Below are 13593 nucleotides of genomic sequence, written 5' to 3'. Positions count from 1 at the left end.
TAAAGTCCACGACAGTGGCTGAAGTTGTTTTTCAGAAGAATCTTCAGGGATCTTTAATGTTTTCATACTTCACTGTATGTTTATCGTCATCTTCATCTTCATCTTCATTCACCTGTGAAATCATCACAGTTAAACCTTCACATCACACTTACTGACACACACACTCACACACACTCTCACTTTCTCCACTCACTGTGTTTTCTTCAGCTGGTCGCCGGTTCCCTGGGAAATAAACCACAGATTAACGTTTCAGTTCTAAACTTGAGGTTTCTGTTAATCTGTCTTAACAAATGTTGAATTTTCTACCTCGAGCTCTGATGAGAAGAACAGTGATCACAGTCATCAGGAGGATTTCAGCCACATGGATCATCAAAATGATGTAGTTCAGACCAGAGGAACCTCCACAAGCTGTGAGAGAACAACAACATGTCAGTTAATAAACATTCATACTTAAAGAAACAACATGTTCTGTTAATGAAGACTAATTCTTTCTGATCTCTGCACAAATGTTTTAATACAAAACTCAGTTTCCTTCAAGTGAAATCATGTCATGATGCTGCAGATGTAGAACATCTGTAAAGTTTTAGATAATTCAGCTGTTTTAATCTGTTTGTGTCCATAAAGTCAGTGATGTTATTGCTAAAAGTTAATAATGAAAAACCCACCAGACATCAGGCTGAAGTGATTTTCAACAGCTCGTCATCATCTCACCTGTTCTCTCTTTTGTTGAGTGAGTTCTGGAGGGAAACTGCTGCAGGTTTCTGTCAGGATCAGTCACTTAACACAGGAGTGAAGGTTCAGTTACATTGATGTGATCTAACAAGACTGAAATATTATGATGGAAATACTCACTGTTAACAACAGACAGTTCAACCTCAGAGTCTCCACCTTGTTGTCGTCCTGATATAAACTGTCTGAAGGTGTAACGACCAACATCTTCATCTGTGACCTTCTTTATAACCAGAGAACAGTTCTCTGTAACACTCAGTCTGTCTGATTTAGATTTGGCGTTTTCACCAATCTGCCCAAGTGTAATCAGCTCCACTGCGGTTGTGTTTCCTGATTCACTGAAGATCCAGGTAGTACTGTCACATTTCTCCTGATCACTTATCATATTTTTCAAAGGTAACGTGACGTCATCTCCAACTCTTACAACAACTGAGGAAAAATGTGTTTTTGCTGCTGTGGACGACAAAAAGGAGAAAAACTGAATGTAAAATTTTTTCTCTGTTACACAAACGTTCATCATCAGGTGTCTTCTGGAAGTGATGTCCTACCTGTCAAATGAAGCAGCATCAACAGGAGTGATGTCAGTGATCTTCTGTATCCAGACATCGTCCCTTCTCCTCCGTCAGCGTCTAATAAAGGAATGTTCCATCTAACAGAGCGACTTCTTTTTTTATGGTGACACGCTGATGTCACGTCCTCTTTGCTGCTCCTACTTGTTTTATAGTCACGAAAAGAGGACGAACTGTTATAAATAAAGAAATCATGTGTATTTTACTAAATCCTCTTTTTAAGTTAATGTGGAAAAAGACTTTCCCTCTGAATCTAATTTTAAAAACGAATTCAACTCTAAAAAACAACATAAATCTACAAAATATTATATTTTATATGTGTTTAATAGATTTTGAACTGTCATGGAGTTTTACAGCTCAGCTATTTATTTATTCAAACATGAGTTTATTTAGTTTTAAGTAATTTAATAGACAAGTAATTACAAAAAAGGATCATATACTACATTTACACATGTACAGGTATGCACCGTATTTCACTGCCACAAGTTGAATCTGTTTAATCAGATGCAGATTTATTCTTAGATACAAACTGTGAATATCAGTGTCAGTGACTTTAATGCAGGGGTGTCAAACTCAATTGCACAGGGGGCCAAAATCCAAAACACACTTTAGGTCGCGGGCCGAACAGGATAAACATTTATTAAACACACTAAAACTTTTAAAACTTAACTTTTTTTAACATAAACCTTAAATAACTTTTATAATTATTTTGCTCTCTATAAAAATATATCCTGTCTAAATTAAACAAGTTAGAAATAAAGTAAACATTAAAAGAACAAACATTCAAATTTCTTTAATCTTATGTCATTTTATATAAAAAATAAACTTAAATTTTAAATATCCCAAAAGATTTTGCTCTCCATAAAAATATATCCTGCAAAACATGCTGCGTAACAAAACCTGGAAATATAAATAAAATTTGTGCTTTTCAGCAATAACAAATCAAATCATTCAGTCTTTGCTCTTATGTCATTTTATCAGAGCTGCATCTTTTGTTGTCAACAAGTTCTTTTATATTTGTTGTAAGGTTCTGTGTTGTGGAGATTCTCAGGATGGACTGTAGGTTCTCACCAGTGAGACGACTCCTGTGTGCTGTTTTGTTAGTCTTCATCACTGAGAACAGCTTCTCACTAAGATTTGTGCTACTAAATATAAACAAGGTTCGAGCCTCATGTGGACGGAGCTGGGACATTTCTGGAGTGAATAAACTGTGCGGGTCCTGCAGTGTCCTACTTTACCTTCAGTCATTACACTGCAGCTCATTCAGCTCCATCTGAATCTGCACAAGTGAAGTTTCCACATCGACAGTAAAATGATTTTCTTGTTCGTCAAAGTCACCAAAGGTCCGTGTGAACTCAGTTTATGAGCAAAGTGAGTATTTGTGAACACCGCTGTAACGATATGGTTCAACATTACTTGGCATCCTGAGGACTAACTTTATAATAACCTGCAGCATCATAAACTAAACTTGATTAACGCGGAATGTGTTCGGCAAGGCAGCTGAAGCGCTGCATTATGGGATCTGTAGTTTATTGTGTTACCAGCGCTTCATGTTGCCGGGTCATTAATAACAATAATATAGAAATGATCTCGCGGGCCGGATATAATTACACGCCGGGCCGGATGTGGCCCGCGGGCCTTGACTTTGACATATGGGCTTTAATGCTTTATTATTAATTTCTTTGATCAGCAGGTGGGTTCTTTCTCAGACGTGCTCTTTTATTGTCACTGTTTTGGTTTTAATGACTTCTACTGTTTACATGTATATATTTGGCCTCTATTCAATAAAAAATATTCTTAATATATAAAAACCAGTCACCTACAGTACGTTACAATATGAGATATTATACTTGGAATTGACCAAACTGTCAGTCATGTTTTTCACTGCTTGCTTTAGTCAACAGAGAAAAAAATGACTTTGCAACCAAAACAACTACAGTCGACTTCCACAGGGCAGAGATTCGTTTCCAACCATGCAAAAATATCTATTAAAATATAAAAACATATTTTATATATAATCCACTAATTCATGACGAGCTGGTTAAATCGTTCCACCTTTTTCTGCTGTTTTTGTTCCACACAGTTTAAACTAACTTGTTTTTCTCATCACAAATATCAATGTAAAATGAATTCAGATGTATCTGTACTTTAGTCTTTATTTTATTTTGTTTAGCTGATGGTTGCGTAGACGTCACTGGGGTCAGTGGAGGTCGTTTTCACAGTGCTGTAGGTCACTGCATCATCTTTAACTTTAACCTGAAGGAAACAGCATCAAACATAAATCATATCTTAAAAAACAGCTGAATCAAATCAACAGAGAATCAGAGAATGAGAGAATCCTGATCCTTTTTTAAGACGTTCTCAAGCAGACAGTTTACCCGAGCTTTACTGTTGGTGTTCCTGGTGAAGCTGATGGAGGCGTAGGAAACTCCATCTTCAGGATCAGTCTACAGAGAAGACAACATCATGATGCTCAGTAACATGTGGACTGTGGTTTTATGGTTCACATCTTAACTCTTCAGTTAGTGTTAGTGTGTAGTGTGAGGTCTCACCGTGTCCGGACTGGGTTCTGGACCAGACTGAGTCTCTGCAGGATTTAAACTCACTGTCTGAAAACACAAATATGGTCAAATATCATCTTTATGATTACTGTGTATAATTCTCATTACCTGATCACTCTTTTAATCACGTCTCCAGTTTAAACTCACAGCGTTTCCATTCTGTGTTTTCCTTCCTGAAAATATAAAACAGATCGACGCAGCTTCAGCAGCAGAATCCAGGTTGATTAAAAAGTTTGTTCAAAGAAGTACCATCAATAAAAACTCTTACCTTTCCTTCTCTTGTATTTCTTAACTGCTACAACAATGATTGTCAGTGCAGCTAAACACACAATAACAAGTGCGAGCCTCCCCAAAGCTGGACAGAGAATAAAGACATTAAAGGAGCTGCAGCTTCAAAATTCTCCATATTAAAGACAGTTAAACGTTTTTATTCTATCAGGTTTATACTTGGGATGAAGAACTAAACACTCTTCCCTTCTGTGTGTTCAAAAAATAATTTCTCAAATAGTTTTCTCTGAATATTGTGAGAACTGTAACATAGAGTGATTGGAAAAGTGAGCAGCAGCCAGATGGAAGGACATCTGGACAGGAAGTAACAGAAAACCACAAACAGTCAGGTGTCACTCTGACATTCAGATGGAGAGATATATATTTACTACGGTGTAGAAATTACGTATAGCTTCTATATATATATCTATATATCTATATATATCTGGAAAGAGAGAAAGAGAGAAGAGAGACGATGACAGCAGGACAGAGATACACAAAATAACTACCTTTTGTGAATGAATCTTTAGCAGTTGTTGTTGTTGTTGTTGCTGCTGATGATGATGGTGTTGATGATGATGATGATGATGATGGTGTTGAGGATGATGATGATGTTGATGATGGTATTGATGATGATGATGATGTTGATGCTGATGATGATGATGGTGTTGATGATGATGATGTTGTTGTGTTGTTACCTGTGTGAATGAAATAACACAACACAACAAACTGCTGTAACTCCATTAGAAACAAAGGAAACAAATTCATCTCATTAACAAAGTACAAACAGGAAACTGCTGCATTTGTCTGAGTGTTCACATTTACATTTACATTTAGTCATTTAGCAGACGCTTTTATCCAAAGCGACTTACAAGTGAGGAACAAGGCAAGCAAACAAAATCTAAGTCAAGGAGAAACAACATCAAAGCAAAGTGCTATTGAAAAAGTGTTTCTGTTTCAAGAGATGTGAGAACAAAAGAGTAGAAAAGTGTTTTTTTTTTTTTAAGTGCAAAGGAAGATGTGAAAGAGTTCTGTGTTCATCAGTGTTTTAAATATTAAAGTGAGGTGGCTGAGCGTGCAGAGATAGGCAGCTCATTCCACCATCATCGGATCACTGAGCTGAACAGTTTTCCTTGGTGTCGACTGTGTGGTGCTGGTACCACCAGACGACGTTCACCGGTCCAGCGCAGTGGACGGGACGGGATGTAGACCTGAACGATTGAATTGAGATAAGATGGAGCTGTGGAGTTCACCACTCTGTAGGCAAGAGACAGAGCTTTGAACCTGATCCTTGCAGCCACAGGAAGCCAGTGCAAAGATCTGAAGAGCGGTGTGACACGAGACCTTTTAGGTTGATTAAAAATGAGGCGTGCTGCTGCATTTTGGATGATCTGGAGGGGTTTGGTTGTGGATGCCGGTAAACCCATCAGTAGTGCATTGCAGTAATCCAGGCGAGATAAGATCAACGCCTGTACAATGAGTTGGGTTGTGTACTCCGTCAGATAGGGTCTGATCTTTCTGATATTATGGAGGGCATATCTACATGACCTAGCGACTGTGGCGATGTGTCCGTGAAGGTCAGCTGGTCATCAATGATGACCCCCAGGTTTCTGGCTGACTTAGTAGGGACAATCACCGCAGATCCAACGTTAATGCTGATGTTGTGTTGAGTTGAAGGTCTGGCAGGGAAGAATAGGACTTCAGTTTTGGGTATGTTGAGTTGAAGGTGTCTTTTTCTCATCCAGGCAGAGATGTCAGAGAGACAGGCAGAGATGCCAGACAAGACAGTTGAGTCATCCGGCGGAAAAGACAGGAAGAGCTGTGTGTCATCTGCATAGCAGTGATAAGAAAAGCCATGAGAATGGATGATAGAGCCTAGAGAAGAAGTATAGATTAAAAAAAGAGGACCAAGGACCAAGGACTGAGCCCTGCGGTACACCGGTGGAGAGGTTATGAGAGTCGGAAACATGTCCCTGCCAGGATACCTTGAAGGTCCGTTCGGACTAGTATGACCGAAGCCAGGCTAGAGCTGATCCAGAGATGCCCAGGTCTGAGAGTGCAGTCATGAGAATCTGATGGTTCACAGTGTCAAAGGCTGCAGATAGGTCTAACAGAATAAGGACAGAAGAGTTACCTGCAGCTTTAGCCACCCGTAGGGATTCCACAACAGTCAGAAGTGCTGTTTCTGTGGAGTGACCACTCTTGAAGCCAGACTGATTGACATTGAGGAGGTTGTTCCGGGAAAGAAAGTAAGAGAGTTGATTGAAGGCTGCACGTTCCAGAGTCTTGGCCAGGAATAAAAGAAGAGAGACCGGTCTGTAGTTCTCCACAAGGTAGGGATCCAGAGAAGGCTTCTTCAACAGTGGAGTAATCTGGGCCTGCTTGAACGAGGTGGGAAAGGTGCCTGTTGTGAGAGAGGTGTTGATGATCTGTGTAATGGCTGGTATTAGTGTTGGTGCTGTAGCTTGAGGAAGAGTAGAGGGGATCGGATCCAGAGAGCAGGTGGTCGGGCGATTGGAGAGGAGGAGAGTGGATACATCGTCCTCTGACAGTGTTGAAAACATGAAGTGAGATGCATCGTCGGGTTTAGTTAGCAGAATGTCATGGTCAGGAGGAAAGAACTGGGAGCTGATGGCTGCCACCTTGTTGGTAAAAAAGGAGGCAAAGTCGTCAGCTGTGAGACAGAAGGAACGTCACCTTGTCATTGTTTATCTGTTTGTTCACTGGTGAAGGTGGACATGTGAGAAAAATAAAACAAGTGATAAACAAACTTTAGCACTGAATTATTTCATTTATGTGACGTAACGATTTCATTATGATGGAAATACTCACTGGTAACAACAGACAGATCAACCACAGAGTCTCCACCTTGTTGTCGTCCTGATATAAACTGTCTGCAGGTGTAAAGACCAACATCTTCATCTGTGACCTTCTTTATAACCAGAGAACAGTTCTCTGTAACACTCAGTCTGTCTGATTTAGATTTGACTACATCTCTGTGAATCTGTCCATAATCAACCAGCTCTACTGCTGCTGAGTTTCCTGAACCACTGAATAACCAGGTGACACCGTCACATTTATCTTGATCATTTATCAAAGTTCCACAAGACAAAGTGACGTCTTCTCCGTGTCTGATAATGAAGGAAGCTGCTGAGAAAATGACAGAGAAATAAAAATATTATTTTCACGTCTCCTCCTAGTTTTCCACTAAACCAACTCGACCTCTAAGAAGCTACATTAATATTCAACTAAACTCAAACAGTAAATCTGCTTTTGAAGACAAACAGTCATCGACTGGATTAAACTTTGACTTTGAACAAGTCAAGTTCACATTTATTGAAGACAGCAGGACGACAGGAAACTACTACGTGGTAGGTTGAGGATTAGTAGAATTCGTACAGTTTGCTCACAGTTCTAATGATTCTGTTCTTTCTCCTTCATTTTCTACTTTTGTTAAGTTACATATCTAAATATTTTGCAGCTGCTATCAAAGCGGCTTCTGAGAATATCTTAACGTCACCTCGTCATCGTTTATCTGTTTGTTCATTGGTGAAGTTGAGAAAAATAAAACAAGTGATAAACAAATTTTAGCACTCAGAATTATTTCATTTAAGTAATGTAATGATTTTATTATGATGGAAATACTCACTGTTAACAACAGACAGGCGAACCTCAGAGTCTCCACCTTGTTGTCGTCCTGATATAAACTGTCTGCAGATGTAACGACCAACATCTTCATCTGTGACCTTCTTTATAACCAGAGAACAGTTCTCTGTAACACTCAGTCTGTCTGATTTAGATTTTACTACATGTTCGTGAATCCGTCCATGTTCAAACAGTGATACTGCTGCTGCATTTCCTAAACCACTGAACATCCAGGTGGTACTACTACACTCATGATGATCTTCTGCGTTTTTACAAGGCAGAATGACTTCTCCATCTCTATCTGTGATGTAGGACATTTGTCTGTGTGCTGCATCTGAAATATTGAGAAATAAGATGTAGAATAAGTGTCTGACGTTAGAATATGACAGTTTTAAGTTAACATTTATTTTACACACAGCAGTAGTTTCTTAGTGTTTAGCTGAACCCTCAACGCTCGGTTAATTTCACTATCAAACACAGACAGCGCACTCGTCCGATCTTAAATGAAGATACAGTAAAAATGAAGATTAGTATTGATCTGTAAACTTTAAACTTACCTGTGAACTGAATCACCAACATCACAAATACAAACCCTTTAATCCATCTGAGTTCAGCCATCGTGTCTGCCTCGCTTCTTTCTGCTGTTCACTCTCCTCTGTCAGTCTCTAAATTAGTGCATCGTGTGAAAACATGAAGCAGCTACTTCCTGTGATTTGGTTCTCTCTGATCTCCAGTGACTCAGAGTGACTTGAAGTCACAGCAGTCTGCACAAAACTACAATAAACAAGTAATCTATTACATTGAAATCATTATATGGCTTCATTTAGAACAGTCTGAGGTGATGTTAACAATAAGAATCATATTAAACTCGACAGATGCACGTTGTGACCATTTCATCAGCTCAACTGTGTCAATGACGTGTTTGACACCTTGGCAGGAAAAAGAAGAGGAGGACTGGGGGGGCTTCAGGTGTGAAGATCAGTAATGAAGATAAACCGTAACACACTCTTTTTTTGTTCTGTGTTTCTAAGAAAACGGATATATGATGATGATTAACAGCACATCCACTGACAGTTTGATTCAGGCTGCAAAATGGTGAAATGCAGCCGCTGAGAAACAAGCGAAACAGTTAAGATGATATTTGACCGGTCTGAGATGATGAGTTACTCTTTTTATCTTTAAAGTGTTCTGAGAACTACGTGGGCATGTTTTGGTCAGAATGTGGTTGCAGCAGCAGCAGCAGCAGCGGAGCTCTGGAGGTTTCACCTGCGGTTTATTCACACTAACACACTTCCCCCCTGAGTTCTCAGGAAACTATAAAGATATAAAGAGAAACCAACAGATCTCAGATCAGTTAAAAATCAGCTCAGTGTCACGAGTGAAGTTTTGTTGGACGAAGACTTTGACTCTTGAACCTTTAGGTTTATAATTAGAGTAGTTGTGGTTTGTTCTGGGCGGGAAACTGAATCATGATGTCAACTTATTTTAAAATGAACACAGAAGCAGGGGTATTATTAGGGGTAACCAATCTTTTAATATAATTTTTTAATTTAGATATGAAAAGCTTTGTAAAATACACTTTATTTCTCAAATTGTGGTGTGGGGGTCATTACACATATTCTTATAGCTGGAAAGGAGTCATTTTAAAACACTGCAATAAAATGGTCAGTTTTTGTTACAGTAATACAGTTTTCCATTTACGTGACGTCACAGAGGTCAAGAAACAAGAAACCAGCAGCTGCCTGCATCCACACAAACATAAAAAAACACATTGTGCATAATCACACGGTCGTCTGTGTCAAATTTAACACATTCAGGTCTCTCAGTAAACATCAACATGCTGTAAAGTATCACAGAGAAACAAAAAGGTAAAGAAGAGGTATGAGAAATGAAGTCCCCTTTAAAAAAGACAATATACAGAGAGTAAGACAATGTCCACATGAAGCCATATTTTAAACAGACCCCGAAACCTCCTCCTTTAATCCAACCCCATCATCATCTAACATCTCAGCAGTGACACAAGTCAGACAACAGCTCATAATTCTCATTTTCTAGATCTGACAAAGTCGTATTTATTTATTTATTTGACCAACGCTCCAAAATCTCAACATGTTTAGTTCACAGTGACAGAAAAAGCTGAAAAATCCACGTTAAAAGCTGGAACAAGGAAATAGTTGGTGTTTTTGCTTAGAGTGGTTAAAAAAATAAACCAGCTGCATTTTTTTTTTTGCTTTGACTTGATTATATGGGTAAATAGCAGCAGCTGCGTTGTGATTAACTACACTGACGTTTAAAATGTGTGATCAGAAAGAAAATCGAAGAGGATTTGAAGGTTGTTTTCTGCACTTCAGCTGCAACTTATTTACTCAAATGTCAAGTCAGAGTTTTAAAATTCACCTACTGTTCAGTAAAAGCTCAAGCTGCGTCTTGCTGGCTTCATGTGGACTTGTGAAAGTCAGTGCAAACAGTTAAAAAAGAAAACTCAGAAAAGGAAAAAGAAAACTTGGTCTGGATGCCGGATACTGGCGTTCTGCAGCAGCTGGTCGTGAGACTGTTCACATTGTCAGCTTCTCTTGAGTTCACTGAGGCTTCAGCAGCCTCCTCAGCTTCAAAGTCCCTGATTCGACTCTTTAAGTTTTCCACCGACTGGATGTGAGAAGGGAAAGAGCTTCAACCAACAGCTCGTAAACTCTCGCTGTGGCTTTTCGATTTGTCCGCTATCCGAGCCATTTTGAAAGTAACCAGCCAGGATCTGGAAGTCCTCCCCTGTGCTCTAATCTGGCTGGTAATCTCATCAAAGTGGCTGGTGAAGGTTTGGAACAATAAAGTTCAGCTTCCCGCCCTTCTTGGTTTTGATTTTCAGTGCAAATCAGTAAGAAAGGTCTCTTACATCCACTGTGCGTCACACTGAAGGAGCTGAAACAAAGTGCCTCAGTTTGCAGGGGACTTTAAGTTTGGAAAAAAAACCTCAGTAACAAAACTAGAATCTCAGTTAAAACTACACAGAAAAATATACACAAATATATTATGTACATTTACACTAGCGCTTTAAAAAGTCTGTCCACACAAGGCTGCCTCTTCAAAAGTGTCCACAAACAAAGTGCCATCATCATTGTGCACAGTGTAAACATGAGCTACGGATCCTGTTGTTGCTGGAGGTGACCTGAAAACTTGTCCTGCACACGTTCTGCGTTCAGTCCCTGAAAATAACAGTTTCATATAACACTTACAGCAACATACGATTTCCTCTGTATTTGACAAACACCGGCCCTACAGAGAATGTCAGTCAGATCTCCAGCAACAACGGGACCTCTCTGAAATGTTCACAAACGCAGGCAGCATGTTGGCTCATGGGAAATTATAGTACCGTTAACAAAAACTCCCCATATTGTATTGCAGTGTGTTAAGGGCCAAAGTCTATTTAGCTCATTATAGATTTGTTAATTGTTGCCATTCGTTACTAATCAGATCCAATCGATCTGCTTCAATGTGGAATCCCAGATTGTGATCATGATGCATGTTGAACCTTCAGCAGCGACTTTAAGTGAACAGTCATTTGCTCTCGGCTTTGGTTGCTTTGCTGCAGCTCGTTTTCTCCGACCCAGTGACTGGGCGGTTTAGGTAAGACACTTGGTGAGGGTGGCTCACTGAACTTCGCTCCAGCATAGACCTTCTCGCCGTCTTTGAGGTATTCAGGAGAGGAGCGTGGCGAGTTCAGGACCTTCATATTGTTGGAGGCGTGGAGAGGTTTCTTCTGCTCTTGGGGTGAAGGCTGGTGGTGAGATGGGGGCTTATTCGGGCTGCTGTTATCTTTCTTCTTTGTGGTGTGAGGAACACCAGGAGCTGGGCCCTGCTTGGGCTTGTGGCTCCGGGTGTTTGCATTCTGGGTGACCTGATCGTGTCTGGGCAGGTTGCGGGCAGGCTGGCCTCCTGGCTGTGCTGTACCACGCTCTAATCTCCCACCTTTAGATTTCAGCATCTAAAAAACAGAAACAAACTATTAATCCAGAGATACAAGAACTGCAATGTCCCAGAGTGTTGCTTATTACCACATCCAGCTGTTTCAGAGGTAAATTACCTGTTATTTATAGAGTAGGGTTAACATCACTAGTGTACAGTGGGTCTGTAGAGCCTGCTGCTTACAGTGAACTCAAACTCTCTCTACAAACCTCGTCTGCTGTTTTTTATCATTTACACTAAGCCCAACAACACAGAACTCCACAAATTCATTTCCAATTTATAAAGTAGTAGTGGTTTTTCAAAACCATAACACAAACTTTCATCTGTTAACCAGTTCATAAGTGCAAACTTGAACCTACACTGCCTACATCACTGATGACGTTTTCTTTTCAGTGTTGCAAAACCTCCGCCCCTCTTTTTGTTCAGACACGTCTGTCAGCATTGTGCAACCTGTGGCAGTTTTTCTGGGTGATGCAGCCGGAGGAAAGAGGAAGACAGACTTGTTCATCACATGTCTACTTTCGATTCTTCACCACAAGGAATTAGTAAATGCGTCACTTTAAACTGCCTCAGGCACAACAAGACTTAATCCTGATAACATACGCTTTCCTTCAACAATACACTATGAGTCTGTTAGTTTAATAAAGTCCAGTAGGTTTCTATCAGGCTGATCAGTTCAGTGTCAGTAAAAATGCCCAGTGCACATCCAAAAAGACAAATCTGACATCCTCTTCAAATCTTTTCAGATTTTTAAACAACAAAACAAACAACTTTCAGAGATGAATCCATAACGAAAGTAAACAAGACCTCATTATTTACACCTGTACTTAATAGAAAACAAATGTAGAACTAAAAAGCTTTATATAAATAGTATTTAAAACCTCTTTAACACACAGATCTGGTGGTAAACATCTCAGCTCCTCAGATCCAGCTGCAGCACTGCAGATAACAGCTCTGACCGGACACCTACCTCTTTCCTGGGTCCCTGTTTGACATGATGAAGGCTCAGGACGGTGGCTGGACCCGCAGGGTGCTCGGTACCGGGCTGAGCTGCAGGTCTGTTAGCAGAGGAGCCTGTCAGGGTGTTGTTATTGTGATCCGACAGGCAGATTACCGAGTGGTTTCTCGGGGGTTTCTGCTGATGCGTCGGCGCCGTCGACCGCAGCTTCCTCCCTCCTTTCTTCATCAGCGCCTGCCGCGTTTTGTTTCCCGTGTTTACCCCATCGCTGCTGGAGATCAACGTCACCGGGTTGTTGTTTTCGACGTTGGCTTCATCGTTGTGAACCGGATCCAACATTTCTTCGAAGTGACCAAAACATAAACAGGCTGTAAAATGTCTCCAGTTGTTTTAGCTAACAACGTCACAAGCTAACAGTTAGCTAACAGTGAGCTAAATGGATAAAACACTTTATTATCCAAGTTGTCCGCACACAGAATTGAATAATTAACGAATATAACGTTAAATGATCGTCTCGGAAGCTCAAAAGAATTATGTCTGCTGCTAAAACATCGATGTATATCTCGTCCCGCGATGTTGCGTCTGTGCTAAAAGAGCCTGTGAAAGCAGAAGTAGCAGAAGCGAAGTTGCTATTGGCTGAGCTACCAGCGTTAGCATCAATGCTAAGTTAGCCACAACACAACACAGGACTTCCGGTGATCACTTTCAAAATAAGACGACTCAGAGACGAGTGTGTGTGTGTGTGTGTGTGTGGAGCATCACAGGCTGCAGGATCTGCAGTGCGTTAAATGATGTAGTGTATTCAATAATTCTTAAATGGTAGCAGTGATAGAAAGTAACTAACAAAACTTACTGTACTTAAATAGCCCAGTGATTGTGCTTTACTTGACTGGGCCCAGTGCTG

At 40.2% G+C, this 13593-nt stretch overlaps 3 protein-coding genes and 1 long non-coding RNA gene across 4 annotated transcripts in view; 1 reads left to right on the top strand and 3 right to left on the bottom strand.

Moving 5' to 3' along the window:
• The window catches only part of LOC113149050, a 107023-nt gene extending 98483 nt beyond the window's left edge, over positions 1-8540 (bottom strand). Inside the window, exons 1-2 of the mRNA XM_026340879.1 lie at positions 8329-8540; positions 6959-7273 (exon numbers count right to left, since the gene is read on the bottom strand). Of these exons, the coding sequence (XP_026196664.1) occupies positions 6959-7273; positions 8329-8389 (376 nt within the window). The 5' untranslated portion in view covers positions 8390-8540. The remainder of the gene's footprint in view (positions 1-6958; positions 7274-8328) is intronic.
• The window catches only part of LOC113149054, a 54999-nt gene that overhangs the window by 24353 nt on the left and 17053 nt on the right, over positions 1-13593 (top strand). The gene's annotated exons all lie outside the window — the stretch shown is intronic.
• On the bottom strand, positions 3450-4743 carry LOC113149063. The gene is made up of 6 exons (XR_003297542.1): positions 4636-4743; positions 4128-4214; positions 4007-4032; positions 3851-3907; positions 3677-3745; positions 3450-3554 (listed from the first exon to the last, which is right to left on the bottom strand). It is a non-coding gene; the product is annotated as an uncharacterized LOC113149063 (long non-coding RNA).
• Positions 9281-13322, bottom strand: LOC113149055 (proline-rich nuclear receptor coactivator 2-like). The gene is made up of 2 exons (XM_026340886.1): positions 12702-13322; positions 9281-11750 (listed from the first exon to the last, which is right to left on the bottom strand). The coding sequence occupies exons 1-2, from the start codon at positions 13026-13028 to the stop codon at positions 11280-11282; spliced, it is 798 nt and encodes a 265-aa protein (XP_026196671.1). The 5' UTR covers positions 13029-13322; the 3' UTR covers positions 9281-11279.

The sequence above is a fragment of the Anabas testudineus genome, chromosome 24 (genome assembly GCF_900324465.2).
Source record: "Anabas testudineus chromosome 24, fAnaTes1.2, whole genome shotgun sequence".
Taxonomy (NCBI): domain Eukaryota; kingdom Metazoa; phylum Chordata; class Actinopteri; order Anabantiformes; family Anabantidae; genus Anabas; species Anabas testudineus.
Note: the sequence above shows the minus strand (reverse complement) of the source record. Positions and strands in the feature narration are given on the sequence as shown.

Bases quoted from the DNA above. Each gene is read 5' to 3' on its own strand.
- LOC113149055 (XM_026340886.1), bottom strand. From the start codon at position 13,028: ATGTTGGATCCGGTTCACAACGATGAAGCCAACGTCGAAAACAACAAC. The intron at 11,751-12,701 runs GTAGGTGTCCGG...TCTGTTTTTTAG, and splicing joins AACAGGGACCCAGGAAAGAG to ATGCTGAAATCTAAAGGTGG.